The 24,503-nt window shown below is 42.8% G+C and overlaps 1 protein-coding gene across 1 annotated transcript in view; it reads left to right on the forward strand.

Annotated features, from left to right (window-relative positions):
- The window catches only part of NDST4 (N-deacetylase and N-sulfotransferase 4), a 1,173,706-nt gene that overhangs the window by 427,336 nt on the left and 721,867 nt on the right, over nt 1-24,503 (forward strand). The window contains exon 5 of the mRNA XM_069234161.1: nt 20,457-20,642. Within this exon, the coding sequence (XP_069090262.1) occupies nt 20,457-20,642 (186 nt within the window). The remainder of the gene's footprint in view (nt 1-20,456; nt 20,643-24,503) is intronic.

Genomic DNA, 24,503 nt, shown 5'->3' on the forward strand with positions numbered 1-24,503 from the left:
TTAAACACAATCTTTTTGAGTAAGCATTGAGTAATGAAAAACACAATTGTATTATATGCTAAAGTAAGCCTAATTAGAAAACAAAATGGATTATGGAGGCCATTTACAAAAGTCACTCGTTTTGTTAGCATTTAGTAGAAAAATCACACATTAGTTTGTCAAGATCAGTACATATTTTATTATGGATTTCATCCTTTAAAATCTCTGCTCTCACAACCTTGAGTGGATAGGTGAGCAAGTTGGTCCCGGTCTCCTCTCGTTTCCAAGGGCAGTTTTTAGGCAAATATCTTCTAAGTCTCAAGTTTTGGCTTTTGGCTATCTGGGCTCCTTGAGCACCATTGCCAAGGGGCCAGGGCTAAAGGGGCACAATTTGGGGAGCTAGGACTCCCTCTGCTGAGTCCAGGTGTGGGTTCAAGAAGGTTGGAGATTAGGAGGTCAGTGAACTAGCCCTTGGAGTCACTCCGGTAGTCCTTGGTTCAAGTGATGAAACAGGGCTCAAGCAGCAGGGCAGGCCTGAGTGTTTAGGGCAGTCTTACAAAGCAGTAAAGCAGTCCTTCCAGGTGCAGCAAAGCAGACTTGTGCAGTACCCAGCAGTCCACAGCAGCGGGCATTTCTCTAAGATTCCTTCCGCAGGTCCAGAAAGTGAATTGAAGAATGTGCTTGAGAGTCCTACTTTTATACCTTATGCCTTCTTTGAAGTAGGTGAGGTTTCTAAAGAATTCCCACTGGAGTACTTGAGGTTTCCTGCTTTCTAACCCCTGGCTACAAGCTTGCTGCTTGAGAAAGTAGGGGTGACAAGTCCTTTGGGTAAAGGCCCAGCACAATCTGTTCAGTTGAATGGTGGGCTGTACTCAGCTCCACCTCCACATTGTGCCAGTTAATGGCTCATCGAGACATACTTAATCCCTCTACTGTGTGGCTGTCTGGGAGGAATATACAAAGTCCAGCTGCCAACTATACTCAGTCATGTGACCTAGGACAAGATGCAAGCACCGATATGTAGGGCAAGGAAATGCCAACTTTCTTAAGGTGGAATTTCCAAAATTGTAACATAAAATCTGACTTTACCACTAGAGGTTATTTAATTGCAATTCCTCAGACATCAAACATGAAATGTTTACCTGTTCCCAATCACAAGTTAGTATTTGTTACATGTGAAAGGTGGCCCAATGTTATCCTATGGGAGAGGTAGGCCTCATAATTGTGAAAAATGAATTTAGACATTTGTTGCTACTAGGACATGTAAATCGTACCAGTACATGTCCAGCCTTTTAATTACAATGCACCCTGTCCTATTGGCTACTTAGGGCCTACCTAAAGAGTAAATTACATGCAATAAAAGGGAAGTTTTAAGCTTGACAATGGGGTTATATTGCCAAGTTGAATTGGCAGTTTAAAACTGCATTCTCACTACAGTGGCAGGCCTGGGACATGTTTTAAGGGACTACTTAAGTGGGTGGCACAATAATTGCTGCAAGCCCACATGTAGCAAATTTGCAGGTCCTAGGTATATGGTATACCAGTCTAAAAGGTACTTATAACTAAATTAATTATGCCAATTAGGTGTAAGCCGATTTTACCATGCTTAAGGGAGGGATCACATGCACCTTAGCACTGGTTTGCAGTGGTAAAGGTCACAGAGTCCCAAGGTCAATAAAAACACATTTCAGTAAAAAGTGGAGGGTAAAAGGAAAAGGTTTGAGGGAAGATCACCCTAAAACTGTCTAACAAGTGCCCACCCCCAGTTGAAAGTGTGGAGAACTACCCAAACCTCCTGGGATTTCTGATCACTAAGGCTAAGAACGTGGACAGACCATCACCATTGGAGTGGTCTGACCCAGGGCAATGACCACTGTGAAGTCCATTCTCTGTAGGGAGCTGGACAACCTCAACGTTTTGCATTCTCACCTCTCATCTGCATGATCCAACTGAGGGGCCTGTGGTCTGTCTTTACCAGGAAGTTAGTCACAAATAAGTATAGTCTCAGCTTCTTCATTGCCAAGCCTGCAGCAAAGCTTGCCTTTCAGTAGCACACTGTTCCCTGGGAAATAGCCTCCTTGAGATGAAAACTACAGATTAGTCTGTTAACATTGCCCCTGTGCTATGCTCTGAGGCATCAGTTTGTACTGTTGAGTGCTGGGAAAAGTCAGGGGCCTTGTGAACAGGGGCTGTGTACATGGCCTGTTTGAGGGTGTTGAATGCTTTCTGACAGGCTCTGTCCAGATCACCTTCTTGGGCTGCTTCTTTGAAGCCAGCTCAGTCAAGGGGGCAACAATGGTGCCATGATATGATATGATATGCAAGTGATATGCACTTGACAATTCTCCTGTAATAACCAGTGAGGCCCAGGAAGACCCTTTCATCTGACAGGGGTTTGTTTGAGGGGCTCCCAGGACAGGATAGTCTCTATTTTGGCCTGGTGAGGCTTCACCTTACCCCTGACCACAAGGCGTCCCAAGTACACCACAGAACCCTGCCCTTTCTGGCATGTACTGGCCTTGCTACTCAGGCCTGTCTATTGCAGGGCCTCAAGCACCTCCTGCAGGTGAAATAGGTAGTCCTCCCAGCTACTATTAAGGACAGAGATGTCCTAGAGGTAAGCAGCACTGAAATCCTCCTTAAAAGATAAGACCTGGTTCAATGGACATAGAAGGTGCCAAGGGCATTCTTCAATCCAAATGGCATCACTTTAAAATGAAAGTAGCCCTCTGATGTAGAGAATGCTGACCCCTTTTTAGTTCCCTCCATTAGGACAATATGCTAGTACACAGAAGCCAAGTCAAAAATTCTCAAAAAGTTGACAGACTCTAAAACATCTATGAGCTCATCAGCTGTGGGGATGGAGTGAGCATTAGCCTTGGTGACTAAGTTGAGTCCCCTGTAGTCCATGCAAAGCCTGAGTTCAGAGGCAGTGCCCAGTGAGGCAGACTTGGGTAACAGTGACCTGGCCCGAACCAGGGACTACTTGAGTGCATAACAACTCCCAACTCCTGCATCTTAGAGACTTCTTCTTTGATCCTGGCCCTCACTTTGTCAGACAGCCTCTATATTTTCTTTTTGACAGGCAGGCTGTCCCCACTATCAATATCATGAGTACACAAATGTGTAAACCTAGGAGTGTGGGGAAACAGTAAGGCAACTTGTCAACAGTCCCTCTGCTGCTTTAGGGTCAGGGTAGAAGAGAGGTGGACACCTTCCATTGACCCAATTTTTCTTTGGATGACCGGAGGTCAGGGAGAGGTTCACTCTCCTCTTCCTCCCCATTATCTGTCATCCGCAGCATGGTGACCTCAGACCTCTCATAGTAGGGTTTGATCTGATTGATGCGGACAGCCTTAAGGGGCTTCTGGGAGAGGGGGTCTTGTGGTCCAACAGGTAGGTGGCTTCCCCTTTCTTCTCAATCTCCTCATGGGGCCAGGTCCAGTGGGCTCCTTCATCTACACCTTCTGGCCATCTGGTTAAATCATTATTTCATGACTTTCTATCTTGTTTCCGAGTTCTAACAGGCCTTCTTGCAGAACTTGGCCATTTGGTTCTTGGGGGTTAGCATGCAACTAGCCTTGAGGAGCTTCTTGGGAGCTTGTTCCCACCCCTCCCTCACCAAACTGAGAGGTACCCTAGCAAGGTATTCATACAGAAGTGCAAATGGGCTAAACCCACCTCCATTCTCTTGCACATCCATGTAGGCAAAAAGCATGCATGGTATGAGGAAGTCCCACTTCTTTATCATGGGCTCCAACAGGACCATAATCATGCCTTTTACTGCCTTGTTGAACCTTTCAACATGCTTATTGGTCTGTGAATGGTAGGGTGTGGATAACTTGTAGGTTACCCCACACTCCTTCCATATTGACTTCATGTTTGCAGGCATGAAGGGCCTGATTTAGAAAGATACACTTACAGTTTTGGGTATGCCTGTGTTTGTTTTTGTAGTCACAAATATGGATTTAATGGTAAGGTTATGACTGAGGATACTGGGGCTGGGACCCTTTCCCGTGCAATCCTTTTTGGAGGCCTTGAGAGATCTCTTTCTTGTTATTGTCCCCAACTTTCTACTGCTGGTGAGAACCATGACCACCCTTTTTGGGGTGTCCCCCCAGATGCCCTGTAACCTTGCAAAACAAGTATATGTATAAAGAATCACCCTCCCAGTTACTCTTCTGGTTATCATGCTATATTCTGATGTCATAGGTGATAAAAGCATAGGCAGCTTTTGAAATATGACATTTGTGTATTTTTCTGAATATGTACATAAAGAGTATTGGCATCACTGACTAAGTTACAAGAGCAGCCACACATCTGAGCTTTTTATTTCTTAAATGGAAGAGAATAAATAATAAGAGGACCATTTGAGGAATAATATATAAAAGTCCCAAAAAGATGACAATCGATGTAAAGGACTTTGAGTAGAGTTGGTATTACAAAACCAGTAAAACAATTTAAAAAATCCACAAGACTAATACTTTTGACTTTCGACTGTGGTGTGCAGTAGTAGTCAGAGTAGATAGTACATCAATATTCACTAGTTCACAAGCCTTGATAATTGGAGCTTCTCAATGTGAGACTCTTGAGGGAAATATTGCGTTACTCTGCAGGCAAAGGAACTCTGTTTTATTGTATTGTGGTACAATAATTGGAGTTGTGTTGCACCTCCTCCCATTTGTTTCATTAATGCAACTGTACCCATGTCCATTAATTTCATGACTGTCACTCCTTTCTCCCCACTTCCTGCCAGTCTGGAGAAACCATCAGCAGCTGCCTTGTGACTTATGTATAAGGGAGCTTCATATGAATTGACTCCACTCGTCAGCAGCAGTTTGCCTCTTCCGGTCTCCTGGATGCAGACTTGCACAATTTAACCTGTCCACATCTCATACACACTCTTTTTAACCAAATAATCAGATGCAGCATTATATGCATGATCTTTTACGCTTGCTTGAGATTGACTCAGCATTTATGTGCTTCAAAGTATTGTGATGCAGTTTAACACCATACATTTGTTTGAAATATACATATTACCTGAATTCAATGAACTCTTCAAACTGTAGGGCGCAAACCCTATGAGTTGTTCAACTCAACATCGAGAAGGAACAAGTCCCAAAACATACAGGGCATGCTGTCCTTTTTGAAACTCTGTGTATCTCAATTGCTGCTGTGTTATGCTGTGAAATATTGGCATGATTAATGCCATAAACAAAAGATGGCTCTGGCCCGCTCTCGAATTGTGGTTCATGAATGCATTTTGAATGTGTTTGTGTAGTCGCAATAACTAAAGGCAAAACAGTTGGATATTCACACCTGGCTGCCGGTCATAGCAGAGCACTAGGACAAGTAAAGACACACTATGCACTCTATGTTGTCTCTCTTTTTTTACTCCTCTCAGATAACCACAATTTCTACATGATGTAGTAACAGTACCATGGTCACCCTTACAGTCATGTGGGAATTTGCTACTCTTATCCATTCTTTCAGGAACAGTTTTATTCATGAAATACTTCAAGAATAAATGTTAATTTATCTCATTAGTTACATTATTCTGTTCTGCACTTGGTACTACATGTGTCATATAGCCCTGTAATTTTGACATAGAGAGTCAAAAAAGAACATTCAACCCTGCCAGCCCCCTGGAGTGTTATTTTGTATTATTTGTAAGGGCTAAATATACTTATGGCTCAGTTTCAAGGACTTTTTCCAATCAACAACATACACTATTTTTTAACTAAAGTAACATTACTTTGGGTTACACCTGATATTACCTACTAAGTCATACTGAAGGCATTTCTTGACTCATTTCCACATTCTTGTGAGTCAAGAGTCTGGAATTAACAATACAGAAAGAAAAGATTGACCACAACCTTAATAATGTTTTACTCTAGTTCACTCTTTCCCAGGTGGGGACTTCTGGTTGTGAGGTTATCCTCAGAACCCTTAGAACTTGGACCTATTCCTGCCATTACCGACCACACTAGGAACCTAGGAATCATTCTGGACAACAAGCTAACCATGATGACTTAGGTCAACTCTGTCTCCTTTTTCTGCTTCTTCATTCTCTGTGTCCTTCAATCCTTCAAGAGATATTCAAATGGCTACCCCAAAACTCAAGACATACCATCACCCAGGCCCTCATCTCCATCAGACCAGACTGCTGAACGTTCTCTACTCAGGGATCGCAGCTCATCTATTCTGATGACTACGGACCATGCAGAACACCACAAACAGACTTGTCCTGGATCTCCCTCGACCAATTCACATCACCTCCTATCTCACGGAGCTCCATTGGCTCCCTGTGCAGCAAAGATGCCAGCACAAAGTCCTGACCCACACATACAAGGCTCTAAACAACTGCAGACCCACTATTTGAACCACTGCCTTCCATCAGGGTGGCAAGCACCTCTGCTCTGTTTCACTTTCTCCAACTCTCAGCCCCTCACATCTGACGTAGCAGATATGGAGGTTGCTCCTACCCCTACCTAGCAGCAAAGACTTCATACAAGTTACCCTTTCATCTCTTCCAGAGTTCTGAAAATCTCTGATGACTTGGCTACGCGGCTAATCGCCTCTGAACATCTGACTATCAGGCTAATCAAATGGGCCCATGCAGCGTCTGATACCTTCACAGGTGACATGAAGCACTCTACAGATCTACTGATTGATTGGATGAATAATTGATCCAGTTTTATACAAAATATTAGAATAATTCTATTACTAATTTCATTCCAGAACGTTTTGAGCTACAGGCACTCGCAAGCCTACTTCATGAATTGAGTAGTCTCTTACTTCAATTTTCAGCTCAACCTCAGTTAAGAAAAGACAATAATATTGAGATATATGTTGATTTGTAATGTGATGTTTCTGCAAGATTTTCTTCTTCCTCGTTTAACTGGTCCAGTATATTATGGGTGCTGGTGGATAGAATTCTCAAAGTTATAGATATTGAATAAGTTGGAATTGTTGAACTTCAGAAGTTAAAAGTGAACTTTTGGAAATTACCATCTTTTACACAGTACTCCACTAGATTTTTGTCTTCACTACCCTATTTTTTTGCTGAACCTGTTTTTCTTGCCTTCAGAACTTTACACGTTTTACTCCTGCTAACGAGTGATAACATGTTTGTGCTCTCCCTAGGAAACATGGTAATATGGTATATACCTAATTGGCACCTTCATCTACTCATAGATCTCCTGTAAATGGTACTACATGTGCCAACACCTATAAATTAAATATTACTAGTGGGCTGTAACACTCATTGTGCCATCCACCAAAGTAGCAATGTAAAACATGTCTCAGGAAAAACCAATGCAGTATGTAGTTCAGTTCTAAACTGCTATTTCCACTTCACAAAATACACCTTTTGCCAGGCCTAAAATTATTTTGAAAACTTATGAGCCGCCCCTACGGTAGGGTGTGCATGTTAGTTAAAAAGTAGGATATATATATTTAGTGGCAAATTTATTAGAGGTATGTGCCGTTTTTTGCACCACACAACAGGGTGCAAAACTGACACAACCCTTAAAAGATGATTTATCAAGCCACACCAGGCCACCTTGCATTGCCCTGAGTGGCTTGATAAATTCAGAGTAACACAATAAATCTCGAATCGCTGTGTTGCGTTACTTTGCCCCAAGAAGGCGTTCCATTGGTGGCGTCTAAAAGAGAGCTCAGGACTGCAACCATGACATGGGTTGAGTAAAAGTAAAAAGACAGCATAAGCAAACAGATGATTGATGAACAGCTCACAAAACATTTGAAATGTGAAATAATACAAAGTATCCAGCACCCAGACAAAACACATGCACAAAGGTAGAAAAAACACAGCTTACCTGGAGGGGTTCACTTCAATTAAAGCATGCATGCTCTTTAACTGCATGGCACAGGATTACAAACTCTCCCATCTCCTTCCTCTGTCAGCACAACGAAACCAGTTCCATGTGCTTCTACCTAGCCAGAAGTTGGGACAGATTGGAGGCACACCCTTTTTTTCTATCTGAGTGGAGAAATGTGGCACAATGGTTAGAGCGGCAGACCCTGATGCAGAGATCTGGCCCGTGACCAGGATTCAATTCCCGCCTCGGCGGGTCTTGGGCTCAATTCCCTTGGACCAGGTAATTCTTGCCTCAGTGCCTAATCTAATTAATAGGTCCCACTCTGTAACTCCGGGCAATAGCTTGCTTAATCTCTACAATGGCCCTGACAATGCTTGGATGCCTGGCTTCCCCCTGGGGGTTTCCCAGGAGAGGGCACCTCACAGGGAAAAGCCAGGAGGGGTTGCACAGCGGTATGCATAAAGCGCCTTGAGACCCTAACGGGTGAGTAGTGCGCTATACAAGTGCAAATTTTACGTTTATCTCAACTTCTGGTAGGGTTAAAGGGCGCATGATTTACAAGTCCTGAATCGCCATTTTCTGACACGCTACACAGCCTGATGCCAGTGCAGCATGTCAGATTTTTATTGTCTGTGTGTGAAGCTGGTCTTCACCTGACATGTGCAATACAGCTAGTAGAGACCTCTTCTGCCTCCTACCTGACAATACAGATTTTACATACAAGCAAAAGATGTATGAACTCATTTGTTTTGATGCAAAAGCTGTTAAAGCAATTAGTGGCAGAGTGAGATTGTTCATCGATGCACTATGGAGGTGCCACTGCTGGTTGAGAGACCCCCCGCTGTAAACACCCCCTTCTACTGCTATCGTTCTGCTTCTGGTGCTGTTCTATTCTGTGTATGTGCTAAACTTGCACTGCCACTACCGTGACCGTGCTGTGCTTATCAGTGTATGCCGGGGAAATTAACATTGCTGCTGCAGCCCATCCCATCCACACTTCTGGGCACACTTTACATTCAAAGTTTGGAGTGTGAGGTGGAGAAGTCTGTTTCAGAGTGTAGAACACTCTATTCATGTGCAACTGTCTCCTCCGAGGTCTACATGATTATAATATTTGTTTTGTCTTCTTGCGATTATGGTCCTTGTATATCATACTTACAGCTCTTGCACAATTCCAGGTGAAAATTGTGCACCGCATACATTCGGATTCCACCAGCTTCGTTTTTAGCAACGTGCACAATTGCAACACCATTCTAAGTTTTGGACCTCGACATAAAAGAAAATGCATTAATATTCTCTGTTCCTCCACGTTCAGAGATTTGAAAACTCTCGGACTGAGGGATATTTGCCTGCATGATTTACAAAGCTTTTACATGGTGCAAACACCGGTAGGGTGCTAAGTTAAAATGCCATTTCGAGTGCACATTGGATCTTGCACCCAATTCGGGATGTTTGAAGGTTCTAAAATGAGGGACATTGCCCAAGAAAGATGCACAGTTCGCTGCAGACAACCGCACTGTAAGGCAAGCACAGAATCTTGATATAGAACAGTTATCAAGAAAGATCCATGTGTAAAGGTCTTCTGGCACATAATTCTCTCATTTTTCAGCCTGAAATTACAACGTTGTTCAGAGATAGGAGGAAGATACAGTTGCTACTTTTGTCATAACAGCACTCAGTGCCCTATTTACGAGTTTTTGATGCGGGGCAGCCAGCAAGTCACTTTGCTTTGCTGCCCTGCGTCAAAAGGAAAGGGCAGGAATGTGCAGTATTAATGAAATCCACACATTCCTGGCCCTTCTGCTAGTGTCAGTGCACAAAGTGGTGCCTAGCGCCAACGTAAGCACCCTTGTTCCAAGGTGCAAGGATGTCTGCATTGTTGGCATGATTGTTTTTGTGAAGGTGAACCTTTCTGCACAAAAACAGTCCTGGGAGGCTTTTACCTCTTTCTATGTGCATAGAAAGATGAAACAACAAGGAGATATAAAGGTATTTCCCTTTGTTGTTCCTCCCCTGTGAAAGTGTTAGGTTTTGGTGGATCCCCAGGTTTACAAGATCTTGTACATCTGGGGATGCATCAAAACCCATGGGTGCTGCATGGGAACACCCACCGTGATGCAGAGTAAGACAACGCAGCAATTTGCGCTGCCTTGCCTTACTCCATATCTGTGAGGCCATTCAAAGTCACGCAAAGTGGCTTTGCATGGTGTCATAGATGTGAGTTTGTAGTCTGCGCTGCTGGAGCTTCATAAAATGTGGCACTTCAGTGGCACAGGCCTCTTGTAAATTGGGCCCGGAGTGCTCACGTTGAGGAACTCGTTTTGGGGGACCAGCACTTATTTTTCATCAACAGGATTAAATCTAGCACAAGAGAGAAAATCATGAAAGTGAGAAAGAAGGAGGGAGAGAAAGACAGAAAAAAGTGACAAAGCTAGAAAGCAGAGAGGAAAAAGAACTTGGGAGAATGGAAAAAGGTGCAGGAGGTATGGTATGATGGATTAAAGAGCCGTGAAGTGGAGTTGGTACTACACAGCCTTTGTACTCGCCAACCAAAACTTTCAAAAGCACCAACCGCAGACTTCTGTACAGAATTTTGAGCCCCAGCACTTATTCTTTTACAAATTAAACACTGACCGCACTATGAATATACTATCAATGCAAACCTACAGTACCTTTTAATTCCAAAACTCATTAATATAATTGGATATCTGTTGCGGCTACTCAACTGAGCCATTGGCAAAGTACTGAAAATCCTGCCACAGAAACGAATTCCGACAGACGTTTTGCTCTTAGTGAACTTTCAGCACCTAGTCCTGTTCCGCAGATTTAAGCACTGTGAATTGATTTGTAAATGTCACAATCTCACAAATTCTGCATTGTGCAGACTCATGAAGGTATGTAATCCCTATGAAAATTAGATGTATCCAGGTGGAAGGAGCTAAGTGGAAAAACACGTCTGCAGTCGACCCAGTCACCTAGAAAGGTGTCAATTGCAATGAAGAACTCAGCACACTTGTGATTTGCACATATTTCTGGGACATAGCAAACCCTTCTTTACCGATGGGGTTACAGCAGGTGACACAGGCTTGGCTCGTGGATGGTGGCCTCAGAACTTAACTGCATACACTCCTACATCCACTCTCTGTCCAAACATGGATTTATGTGATGATTTCTCTGTTTTGCCGTATCCCTTTTTCACTTTCTTTTTTTGTTTCATTATGGGCCAGATGTACGATCCAGAGTTTTGTGACTCACAATTTGCAACCCATTAGCGTGTCGCAAATTGCGAATCGCAAACCATATGTACAACAGTGTACTTCACACTGTTTGCGGTTCCCAATGGGGATGCAAATGACCTACCTCATTAATATTCATGAGGTAGGTCACAATTTGCGACCCCGTTGGGAATAGCTGCACTCACAGAAATGGTGGCCTGCTGTGGACAGCAGACCACCATGTCTGTGACTGCTTTTAAATAAAGCTATTTTTTTTAATGCAGTCCATGTTCCTTAAAAGAAAACGGGATGCATTTAAAAAACAAATATGAAAAGTTTTCCGTGGTTTAGCACCAATTTGAAATTGGTGCTAACTGTGATTGTTTTGTGACCACATTCACGGTCACAAAACAATCATACATTGTACTGCGACTCGCAATTACTGAATCGCTAAATAGAGTCGGTAAATACCAAAATGTTTTTTTCTTGTTACAAATGGCACAATTGTGTGAATAAGGCTGTTTGCAACAAGAAAAAAGCTACGCACATGTGGCCCCAAGTCCAATATCCTCTTCAGAAGGAGAACATGTGTTATTTCTCATTCCATCTGGGCTAAAGTGGGGATGAGTTCAGCAACACAAAAGATGATGGACGGAGTGCAGAAAATTTTCAAACACTCACCCCATTCACAGATCTGGGTTTAATCCATTGTTCATTTGCTCACCATGACACTCCAATTTGGACCCAGCCATATGCAAATCCATCTTGACCTTGCTCCCCAGCGGAACAGTCCAGTCCGAACTGCCAGGCCAGGTCCTCCCTGGACTGGAAACAAGCATCCTGGGACTGTTTTCATGGTATCCCTCCTCATCAGCCAAGCTAGCTTGAATCCAGTGGCACAGTGAGCAAGGGATCCACGTCTGGATACACCCTGCCCACTTACGGTGAATTTAGCTACACAAAAGAATAACGGACGCAGTGCTGAAACTTCTCAACCACTCACCCCCAGTCACAGATCTGGGATGGGGCTTGCATACTCACTGGAATCAATGCATATTAGAGGTGCAGAGAGGCCTGAATCTGTGAGTGCAAAATATGACCTATGACAGCCCTATGTACCTATTAGAATTAAGGGCCTTTATGATCAGAAAAATACAGCATCACATTTTAGAGGGGCATATTAGCATCCTGAAAATGTGCGACTCTACTTTCATGAGGTACTACTACATTTGCTTAAAGTGTTGGTGACAACTGCCTGATCCTGATGTTTTTGAACTTGTAAAGACATGTTGTATATGTATTGTGCAATATAAGGGTGACTTCATGCATTTGTGCTTCTTGTAGGCAATATTAGTGGCAATACCAAAGACAACAAGCATTGGCAAAGCCAATAGGTCTTGCCTATTCAGGAGCCATTGGTGTTGCCAATGTGTTTTAGCCATGTTATCCACCAGCATGCCTGCTGTTCTGCATTGCTAAAAGTTAGTGGCATAGAGGAGATTGGTGTGAAGTGTCATTGAGTGGAATGGCGAAGAGTGGCATAGAATGTAGTAGAGTGGAGTAGCATAGAATGTTGCATAATGGAGTGGCGTAGAGTGGAGTTGCGTACAGTGGTGTACTCTAGTGTGCCATAGATTAGAGTGGTCTAGTGTAGAGTGCATTGGCGTAGAGTGTTGCAGAGTATAGTGGTGTAGAGTAGAGAGCTGCAGAGTAAAGTAGGGTGCCATAGAGTGCAGTGTCTTAGAATGGTGCAGAGTAGAGTGGCATTGAGTGATGCAGAGTAGAATAGTGTAGAGTGGCGCAGAGTAGAGTATTGTGCTATAGAGTGCAGTGACATAGAGTGCAGTGGCATAGAGTGGAGTGCTGCACAATGTTGTGGTACAGAGTGGAGTGATGCACAGTAGAGCGTCATAGAGTGCAGTGGTGTGAAGTGGCATAGAGTGCATTGGAGTAGTGTGCAGTGGCATAGAGTACAGTTGAATAGAGTGGCGTAGAGTGCAGTAGCGCTGAGCACAGTCATGCATAGTAGAGAGCAGTGGCATAGAGTGCAGTGGCATAGATAGAGTGCATAGACTGAAATGGCATAGAGTGCAGTGTTGTAGAGTGGAATGTTGCAAAGTAAAGTAGAGTACAGTGGTGTACAGTTGAGTGGAGTGACATAGAGTAGACTGGATTGGTGTAGAGTGTTGCAAAGTATAGTGGAGTACAGTGCAGTGGCATCAAGTGCAGCAGCATAGAACTCAGTGTACAATGTAGAGTTGTAAAATGCAATGGTATAGATTAGAGTGGTTCATAGTAGAGTACAGTCATGCAGAGTGGAGTGGTGCAGAGTAGAGTGGCATGGAGTGCAGTGGTGTAGAATACAGTGACAGAGTGTGCAGTGGTGCAGTGTAGAGTGGCGTGGGGTAGAGTGGCATAGAGGGCAGTGGCACAGTGTGGTGCAGAGTGGAGTGACAGAGTGCAGCGGCATTGAGTGGAGTGCTGCAGAGTGCAGTGACACAGAGTGCAGTGCTGCAGAGCTCAGTGGTGTAGAGTTCATTGGTGGACAGTGCAGAATAAAGTGTTGTAGTGTGCAGTGGTGTAGAGTGCAGTGGCATGGAGTAGAGTGGCATAGAGAGCAATGGCATAGAGTACAGTGTTGCAGAGTAGAGTGTAGTGGCATATAATGCATTGGAATAGAGTTCAGTGATTTAGAGTAGAGTGTTGTAGAGTGGAGCGGCATAGAGTGCAGTGGTCTAGAGTGCAGTGGCCTGGAGTAGAGTGGCATAGAGTAATGGCATAAAGTTGTATAGCGTGCAGTGTCATAGAGTGCAGTACTGCAGAGTAAATTAGAGTGGCATACACCAGATTGGCTTAGAGTGCAGGGGCATAGAGCAGAGGGAGACAGTGCAGTACAGTGCATTGACTTAGAGTGTATTGTCATAGAGCACAGTGGTGTAGAGTGCAGTGTTGTGGAATGGCATAGATTGGAGTGGCATTGAGTGGAGTTGTGCAGATTAGAGTGGAGTGGCCTCAACTGGAGTGGTATAGAGTAACATAGAGTGCACTGGCATAGAGTAGAGTGCTGCAGAGTAGAGTGGAGAGCTGTGGAATGAAGTGATGTAGAGTGCACTGGCAGAGTGGAGTGATGTAGAGTTGAGTAGAGTGCAGCAGTGGCACAGAGTGCAGTGTGTGGTGTAAAGTGGAATGGTGCAGAGTAGAGTGGCATATACTGCAGTGGTGTTGCAGAATGCATAGATGTAGAGTGCAGTAGTGCAGAGTATAGTACCGTAGAGTTCACTGGTAGGCAGTGCAGTGTTGCAGAGTAGAGTGTTGTAGAGTGTAGTGGTGTAAAGTGACATAGCGTGCATTGCGTAGAGTGCAGTTGCATAGAGTAGAGTGGGATGGGGAGCAGTGGTGAAGACTACAGTGGCACAGAGTGCAGTAGTTTAGAGTAGAGTGGCATGGAGTGGAGTGGCATTGAGTGGAGTGGTGTAGACTGCAGTGACGTAGAGTTTAGTGGCATAGAGTAGATTGCTTCAGAGTAAAGTGAAGTAGCATAGAGTGGAGTGGTGCAGGGTAGAGTGAAGTGGCATAGAGTGGAGTGGTGAAGGGTAGAGTGCAGTGCCATAGAGTAGAGTGGCATACATTATTGACGTAAAGTGGGATAGACTTCAGTGTAGACTGCAGTGTAAATTAGAGTGGTGTACACTGGATTGGCACAGAATGTATGGGCATACAGTGGTGTGGTACAGAGTAGAGTGTATTGGCATAGAGTCAGTGGTGTAGAGTGCAGTATTGCAGAGTGACATAGAGTGGAGTTGTGCAGAGTAGAGTGGAGTGCCCTAGATTGGAGTGGTGTAGAGTAAAGTGACATGGAGTGCATTAGCATAGAGTAGAGTACTGCAGAATAGAGTAAAGAGGCATAGAACGAAGTGGCATAGAGTGAAGTGGCATAGATTTGAGTGGAGCAGAGTGCAACAGTGGCACAGGGTGCAGTGGTGTGGTGTACAGTGGACTGGTGCAGAGTAGAGTGCAGTGGCATGGAGTGGTGCAAAGTAGAGCTGAGTGGTGTAGAGTGCAGCAGACATGGTGTGGTAGCACACTGCAATTACAGGCAACACATTTTCAATGGAAATTACCATTACATTTGCACAGACATAGAGTTTTACGAATACAACTGTACAACACACAAACAATAATATGTGGAAATGGCATCACGTACTGTAATGATTTATTTTGGTCATATAAAACACACTTGAGAATTAACAAAACATTACTGCATCTGTGCTTTGCTAATTCTGATATATTATGAGATACTTATACAGTTCATTTGTTGTGTGCTAAAAAATACCCTGTCCTCTACCCCAAGTATTTAGCATGATTGTCACATAAATCCCTTCACTTTGAAGGCAGAGAAAGAAAAGTAAATACCAAGCTCTTTCAGAAGAGAGAGCCTGACAAGTCAACTCTGTCTTTGAATGCACAACAAATGTGGGAAGTTAAGAACAAGATTTACATGCCTGTTTACAGGAAGGAGCTCTTGTGGAAGAGCACAAGGAGAGGTAATGTGAAAAATCTTTGCTCCTTGGGAGGGATGAATATCAATCTTTAGAGGTGTATTCCTCTTTCTGTGTGTGCTCCATAATGCAGTACACATGGAAAGAGGAAGTAATACTTGCTCCTTGTTATGCACACTGTTTTGGCAGAAACCCGGGGTTTACAAGTCTTTGTAGATCTGTGTTCAGGTCAAAATGCATGGGTGGATGCTTGGGAGCACCCATACTCCACCCATGTAATGGCTACCCATCGCAAAGTAACGCAAAATAGCTGCATGCACTGTGTTGAGTTACTTTGTATTTACTAATCCATTTTAAGCCACACAAACTGGCTTTGCGTGGCTTAGTAAATGACATAACTTATTTTGTGTCAGGCTACACTACAAAACTGACACAACCCACAGGCAAAATCATAGGAAATCTGAACCTACATATCTAGTCAGCTCCACTTCAGAATGTTAATTCATGGCAATCAGTATTTGTCATTATCACATTGAGTGTCAAGATTTACCAAGAGCTCGCCACTCTCAGGAATACCATTGCAACCCATCTGCAAAGGAAATATTTGGCCTGTATTAGTGCCAAGAGTTGCCAATAATATATATAAACTTCTTTAAAAGTGGTCACCTACTGGGGACTCTGTCTTTGGAAAGATGGCTGTTATTGGTTTACCCCTGACCTGAACCCTCATTTTTTTTTATTATGTGCCTGCCCTGAGTGTGGTCATAAAGATGGTACTCATAAATGCCCTTTGTGAATTCCCAAAGTCATAAACCTAGACTTTTGGTCTAAGTTTAGAACAAAAATCTAAGTTTGCCTTTGTGAATCGGGTCCCAAGTCTTTAATACAGGTTTTTTCCTCAGTTCTTGATCTTGTGTTGTTCCATTGAGGTAACTTGGTAATCATAGCTCTTCCCAAATATCAACATTGCGGGGCTTTCACATGTGGTCAAGTGAGGAGTTGAACCGTAAGTTCGGAGCATAGAATTCAAGACAGTATTAAGTTCAAGCTTTCTTCAATGTACTCAGGAAACATTTACCAAGGCCTTTGGCTTATGGCCAAAGAGGTGTGCTCTTCTCATGCTTCACATTAAGCAGATTGAGAAAATCTCTGAATTCTCAACTATTGAAAAGGTGGACCATTGTCAGACTTTAAAATCACAGAAATGCTCTATGTTTCAAAGATGCCGTCTAAACTCTCAATGATTCTTTCCTGGGTGATAAATGAAAGGTCTTCTAAAATGGGTCTATTCATCCACAAGCACCTTCAGATGATATCCATTGTCAAATGGACCGTAAATGTCAACAGCAGTTCTTTCCATGCATGCTTTGGCAACTCTGACATGCCTAAGGGGTGTTGAGTGGTTTGTAATGGCAGGCAGTTACATAGATGGCAGGCCTTCAGTTCTCTTTCAACTCTTTCATTGAGGTGAGGATCCAAACTGGATCTTGAAGAGCTCATTTTGTGGCAATGATTCCACAATGTTCTTCATGGGCCACTTCACGTATCTGTTGTCACAGTCTCTCCTGAATGACAAATCTTGAACCCCTCAGGATAATGCCGTCTTGTGCCACAGACAGTTCATCATTGACATTTCTAAACTTTTGTATTTACTGTTACTGGTGAGAGGTTGAGTATGTTGGTTCCATTACTGCTGTGTAATGATGCCTTTCAGTTTTAACATCTCACTATCATGACTCATGGCAGTGGCAAATTGTTCCAACGAAATGGCAGCCGGAGTGTTTGATTTCACAATAAGATTTATGTAAGATTCAGCTGTCTTAGAAGGGGTACCTTGACACTATATAAGCACTGTGGAGAAATAGTAGGTGTTTTTTTTTTCTTTCCCCGAACGATGTACAGTTGTGTAGTTGTACTCTTGTAATCGTATACCCCAAAGTTCAATTTGAGGAGGCATCTTGGCCTTTGGATTACAAAGTCAGTCAACAATGCTTGATGATCTGTCACAAGCGTAAACGGTTTACTGTACAGGAACACATGGAAATGCTCAGAAGCCCACACCATTGTTAAACTCTCTCTTTCAGGTTGTGAATAAGCACATTCAGTCTGGGACAAATATTTGCTTGCATATGTCACAATATGTCTTCGAGCCGGTGCATATCTGCTGTGCTGTGCAAGGATTGTGCCTAACCCAACCGGGCTAGCGTCAACAACAATTTCTGGATGCAGCTTTGGATCGAAATATGTCATTTCAGCAGTGTTTTCAATAGCTTGTTTGATTCTCTTAAAAATGTGCTCGCATTCATGTGACCAGTGAAATGAAATATTATTTTTTGTCAACTCTGTCAATGGAGCACTCACCATGGCAAAGTCTTGTGAGTATCTGGAAAAGTAACTTGTCATGCCAAGGAATAAGCGTAACATGGAAACATCTTGTGGGGGACTGGTATTTGAGAACACTTACCTTTAGTTGGATCTGGTGTCATGGTGCATCAGAATTTTAGCCTTGTCTTATTTAATTCACGTTTCTCAGCATTCACTGTGTGGATGAATCAGACAAATGTCTGAGAGGTATTGCTTCTTCATCATTAAATTCATTGAACTTACAGTGTTCGATGAGTGTATCTAGTCTCTCAACAAATGCATCCATGGTTTCACCAACTCTTTGTCATTCTTGACTGAAAATGTACCTTTCCGAATCTACATTTTGCATTGGATTGAAATGAAATTCAAGGCTTCTTTAATTTGACAGTATGTAACTTCATCAGCATTTTCTTTATGACTTCTGTTACACCGTCACCAGCAAGATTATTCAGGCATTTGATAATCTTTTTATCTGTTTCTTTGAATGCATCAATAAAATCATCAAATGTCTTTATCCAAGTAGTCAATCTATTACTAGTATTTTGCTTCTTCTCAGTATCAAATGGTGGTTTCAAGACGGCGGCTGTAGTGTAAATGTTCACAGGACTGTCTGACATTGTGACTGGAGTTCTCTTTGAGCCCCCTTGGCAGGTCTTGTTGGATTTGTTCATGCACATCATCTCTGAGGTCTTGTGATGTCGTGGCCTCTGAGTGATGTTGGGCAGTCTGTGGAATTGCAACCTCTTTCTTGGTCTCCATTGGAGCCCTGCAAACCGCCATGAAAAGGCTGGCGGGAGGGGGACTTGTAATCCCCTAGGCAGCGCTGCAAGCAGCGCTGCCCTGGAGGATTACTCCCGCCGGGACTAAAGTGGCGGGAAACCGGCGGTGCTTCCGCCGCAGTCGTAATACCAGTGATTTGACCGCCAGCCTGCTGGTGGTGAATCCGCCAAAACAACCCTGGCGATCTTTGACCGCCAGGGTTGTAATGACCCCCTCAGTGTTTCTTTGTTATTTTTTAACCAATTTTGAGTATCTGTTTCTACTCCGATTTCACAGAACAATTTACTTTATTGGTCTATTCCTAGGCAGGGTTATTTCTAAATAACCTCTCTTTCCCTGCCACATTTTGTCATATGTGTCTTTTTATGTATTTCAAGGATAATATTCAAATATATTATAACGTCAGAGATGAAACCCGATTAACCTCATTCACAAACATTTTGATCGCCAAATTTCAATGTAGATGAGCAAAAAAATCCGAAATGCAAGTGCAAAAATCCTGATCTAGAGGATCTGTATACAAGGACAGAACCTAGAACTGTAGAAAAACTAGTTGGGGGAGGGGCAGGTAAATGCAAAATGCTTAGAACACTCACAGCCTCATAAGTATGTGGGCTTTCAAGAACATTCTGTATGGTATTTTGCATCCTAGAAACACATGTAAAGTTACTCAAGAAAAAGGCAGAAGAAAGTGTGTTTCCAGCAAGGGGAAAAGAAGAGAACATTCTCAAATGTCACAGGCAGTTGTGGATGGCAACTGGGCAAAGTGGTGGGGCAGGGGGAACAAAACAAAGATAAAAAATATATGAAGAAAATAAAAACTTTCCTTAAGTGAGCCGCCGGTCTTCGCCACACCGCAGGCACAGGCTCCCAGCCTGCCCTGCGGCCAATCAAGATGCTGCTCAGAGCAGCATTATGATTGGCTGGAGCGCCCAAGCTGGGCGCTCCACGGCAGAATGGGAGCCTGGGCTTGCGCTCTCCAACCCGGCAACACATTGGCAGGTTGGAGAGAGCCCTTGTGCGCATGCGTGTTTGCCCGAGACGGCCTGCTAAACATACATGCACACTCCCCTCAGTGCTTGTCACCCTCATGGCCCGGCCCCTTTAAAAATAAATCAATAATAAACATTCTTTATTATTGTTTTATTTTTAAAGGTCTGCTGCTGCTGCCTGTTAGGGGGGGTGATGCTCCACCACCATAGCAGAGGAGCCGCCCCTGGTCACAGGTTGTGAGGGATTAGGTTTCTGCTTAGCTAGAATATTGCTTCTCTGCAGAGAAATACATGTATTTCTAATAATAGATTTCTATGCTAATCATAGATTTCTGGCTTTTCTTCTAATGATTGTTAATCCGGGCCATTTTTAGAAGTTGTTTTAAGTATATAGAATGGACCAAGCAGGCAATTATTAAAATGTATTTATTTGTTTTGCCTACAGTTTGCTAAAGTATAGCATACAATATTGTGCAGAGACTCCTCAGTTGGGGCGGAGAACTCAGCACATAAAAAGATAGGCATGTTGTATATTATGTGCGAAGGTCGCCACACTCATAAACTTACTATTAAATGTTGTTCTGTAAATTCCAAAGCAAACACAAACTTGCATAAAAGTGTTAGTTTACCTTTGTGAATCAGGCCCTTGATGTTTGAATCACATCCATTGTAGTCAGTTATTATGTCATAGCACATAGTAGACTAGGTGTATGCCTCTGTAGAGTTTAACATATTCTGTTTTGTGCATCTCTAATCTTGCACATGCTACTGCTTGTGTTGCAGGAGCATGGCATTCCAACAGCCTTGGGGTATGCAGTGGCTCCGCACCATTCGGGTGTCTATCCTGTACACCTTCAACTGTATGAGGCCTGGAAAAAAATCTGGGGCATCAAAGTCACAAGCACTGAAGAATACCCACACCTGAAGCCTGCCCGCTACCGACGAGGTTTCATTCACAATGGGATCATGGTAAATTGCATTTGACTTTTCATTATATCTCAAGAGTCTACTGTGGCCTTACTCATGAAAATACATATAAGGCTGTTTACCTAGATATACTTAAAAATGGGGTGTTGTGTGTTTGTGCACTTGTAAGAGCCTTGGCTACCAATTATTAATCACCATTGCTCTGCCACATCCCAACACAGGTGAAGTATGTTCCCTGGCTCTGGATTGCTATGAAAAGTGTTTTGAATTAATTCAATTTGAAAGAGAAAGTGAAAAAAACACACCTTTTCCACAGTGTCATATGCTGGTCTGTTAGAAATGATAATGTTTCAACGTTTAGGAATATCTCATACAATAATGAGTTTCGAAATCGAGAATGATTTTTAAAAAAAGCAAATGTTTCAAAAACATCACAAGTCCATTAGGTTTGCCTATTTCATGACAATAACTTGAGGACAAAAGTACGGGTTATGGTTGCAAAGTCTGCAGTTTGCAGAATCGCAGGCACTGCAATTTGCAAAAGGGCAAGGTGCAATGCACCAAGGATTCATTGTGAGTCTAAAATGATTTTCAAACTTACAAGATACCCTTTCTAACTTATAGGCATAACACTGGGGGTGGTCTTCTCATCCTACTGAATGAAATGTATTGACTGCAATTGCAGTCTGACCTAACACTGACCCCTAAAGCGGACTTCTCCCATTTGCAAATTGAGAGCTGCTTCCGTATGGTAGATTCCACCTTATGAATGCATCTATTTGGCAATAGGGAGAGCAGACACTGGTCCAAGAGACAAATCCATGCTCCCCCAAATTCATCCATAGAAGGGCAACTTTTATTTTTGAAAGCAGCCCATGCACCTTTATGGAACAGGGGCTGCTACTTAAAAAAGAAAGTTGTGTTTCAGTGAAGTTAGAGCAAAGATAGATTCTTCTATCCCTTTAAAGACTCAATTTCTCTATCCTCAGCCATTAACAGGGAATCACAAAAGCTCTTCTGCCTCATAAATATTAACCTATTCTTTGATGGAGAGGTTGCCAGAATTGTTAATAACACCTACAAGGAGTTACCTTGGCACACATTTTTTCTAAGAAATGGACACTGATACTAGCTTGATGTGACCAGGGTGCAATCATCTCCTTTGAGGATTAGTGTAGAAAATAAACAGTAAACCACTCCTTTTTGAATTAAGGACGATTGAAGTACACATTTGATGAATTCAAATGGCTGAATAATTGTTTGTGTAAATAATTGTTTATGTTAATTTATGTATATTTTTGTGTTTTATGTGTTGTGTAACACTTGTCAGTAATTTTTCATATGATCTATGGTTGTTGATTTGATTTTGGCTCTTATGCCGTAGAGAAGGAACCACCCATGGTTATAGGCAGCTTTAACTGCTTTAACTTCCTAGAAAGCCTAAAAACGTGAACTCTTCCATGAAAGTACAGAGGGAGAGTGGCTTTTCTATCAGTCCCATTTTACTACTGGCTCATTTGTTTTTCCTAACTTGCCATTGCTTGAATGGTCTATTTAGCACTGCATTACATTTAATGGATGGTTACAATGTACTACTTGTGTTCCTATTAGGTTTTGGTAATACAAAAATGCATTTGTTTGTTAGCCTGCAGATGCCACATGACGTAGATTGTAAATGTAAGCCAGTGTGTGCTCTTAGATGTATTTAGTTTGCTGATACAATACCATATTTATTACTGAGTTATAGAGACATTGTTAATATGTGCATGCTGTTTGGATTCCTTAGTCTGTCAAAACATAAGATTTACCAGATTTACAAACAGTAGGTGTGACTTACACTTTTAGAACTCCTGATTTCCTCGACTGAAAGTATTGCTACAAACAAAAGTCACTGCAAAATTCCTGTTAATCTGACCCATAATGTTATTCATTAATCTGCCTTGCATGATCATGTTTTGTTTTCCAGTCATGCCAACATGTTTACACCTTACACTTGTACCTGCAGAACAAACTTAGGCCCTTATTTATGCTTTTTTAGTGCCTCATTTGCATCATTTTTTTACACAAAATCGGTGCAAACTTACAAAATACAATTGTATTTTGTAAGTTTGCGCCGACTTTGCATAAAAAAATGACACAAATGAGGCGCTAAAAAAGTATAAATACGGGCCTTAATTCCCAGACTTCTTTTTCTAACACTTGTCCTTCAGGATACAGCTTAAAATTGTTAATGCTGTCTTCTCAGGAAAAGGAGCTACTTCAAGATTCCATATTGAACGACTTGCGTCATTGTTCTTTTCTTTGTATGACAACACACGTGTGAACTATTACCAAACATTTACCCTAATGAAAGCCTGCTGTATTGGCTTTGCCAATGTTTATTTTTATTGTGCTCCATACCACACATCTGCCACTTCTGTGACCAGCATGTGGTACTATCACCCAGGTTAACAGCACTTATTTAGACCTCAAAAGATTGGAAGGAAGATTCTGGCTTACTATGAGTCAAGTTTGTGATCCGAAGATTATTGCTATCTCAGTGGGGAGCATTTAACTCTCTGAGCCATCCTTCTGACTGCCTCAGTGGTCAGAACACACCGACAGTACAAAACACAGAATACGGTGTTGTTGTGTTATCAGTTTTTCATCAATTTGGATCCTCCAATAGGTAAAAATAAGATATTAGAAAATGTATTCAAGTTATTTCTCTTAAAAGTAGCTTAGTGTATGGGGGCTTACCAATACTACAGGAGTCAGGGCACAAACATTGGGAGGTGCTCTGCCACCATTACACCCAGGACACAACACACATTTGGATGGGGACAGTACCACTAGCACAGAGATGTTAAAGCACGGGCAACAAAAGTCACAAAGGGTTACAGTCACTGACATGATGATAGTGGGATAATAGAATGAGGATACTGAGTCAGGGGCACTTAGGAAGCTAGGACATTGGCACAAGAGCATTGTCATTAATACTCCAGGATACTCACAGAAAGACACAGACACCAAGACAGGGACATAGTTATTCAAAACACTTGAACACTGACATGCTGATCAATTAATCGGACTGTTCTTATAAAGCACAACTTATCACCCATGGGGGTATCCAGACGAGGCTGAGGATTACAGTCAAAAAGCCAGGTCTTGAGTCCATTCTTGAAGTCTACAGTGATGGTGATGTATGAAGGTGGAGTGGAAGGGCATCCCAGGGTTTAGCAGCGAGATGCAAGAAGGATTGTTCTCCAGTTCGGCACAGACAAATGCAAGGTGTCTGTGCAAAGGCGAGGTGGGCGGAGTGGAGGTTTCTGGGTGGCTGGTGGAATTGTAGGTGGTGGTTCATGTAGGCTGGTCCATGGTCATGCAAGGCCTTGCATGCATGGGTCAGAAGCTTGAAATGGCATGTCTGCTGGATGCGTGGCCAGTTGAGGTGGTGAGAGATGTTGAGAATAAATTGAGGATCAATCTGGCTGCAGTGTTTTGGATAGTCTGGAGCCTTCAATTGAATTCACCAGTGGTACCTGCTTAGACTGCGTTGATGTAGTCCAGACGGCTGGTGATGAGTGTCTGTGTCACTGTTTTTTTGGTGTTGGATGGAAGCCATTTGAAAATTCTGCGGAGCATGCGGAGCGTGTAGAAGCAGGCTGAGGAGATAGCATTGGCCTGTTTTTCATGGAGAGTTTACTGTGTAGGATGATGCAGAGGTTGCAGGTGTGATCTTTCAGAGTGGGGGTGTGTCCGAGTTCTGATGGCCACCAGGAGTCATTCCAGATGGATGTGTGGTTGTAGGAGATCAATACTTTAGTTTTGTCCATATTGAGCTCAGGCAGCTGTTGTTCATTGAGGCTGTGATGTTCCTCATGCAGATGTGAAAGCTGTTTTTCGCAGTTGCGTCTGCTGTGA

The sequence above is a fragment of the Pleurodeles waltl genome, chromosome 1_2 (assembly GCF_031143425.1).
Source record: "Pleurodeles waltl isolate 20211129_DDA chromosome 1_2, aPleWal1.hap1.20221129, whole genome shotgun sequence".
In the NCBI taxonomy this organism is placed as follows: Eukaryota; Metazoa; Chordata; class Amphibia; order Caudata; family Salamandridae; genus Pleurodeles; species Pleurodeles waltl.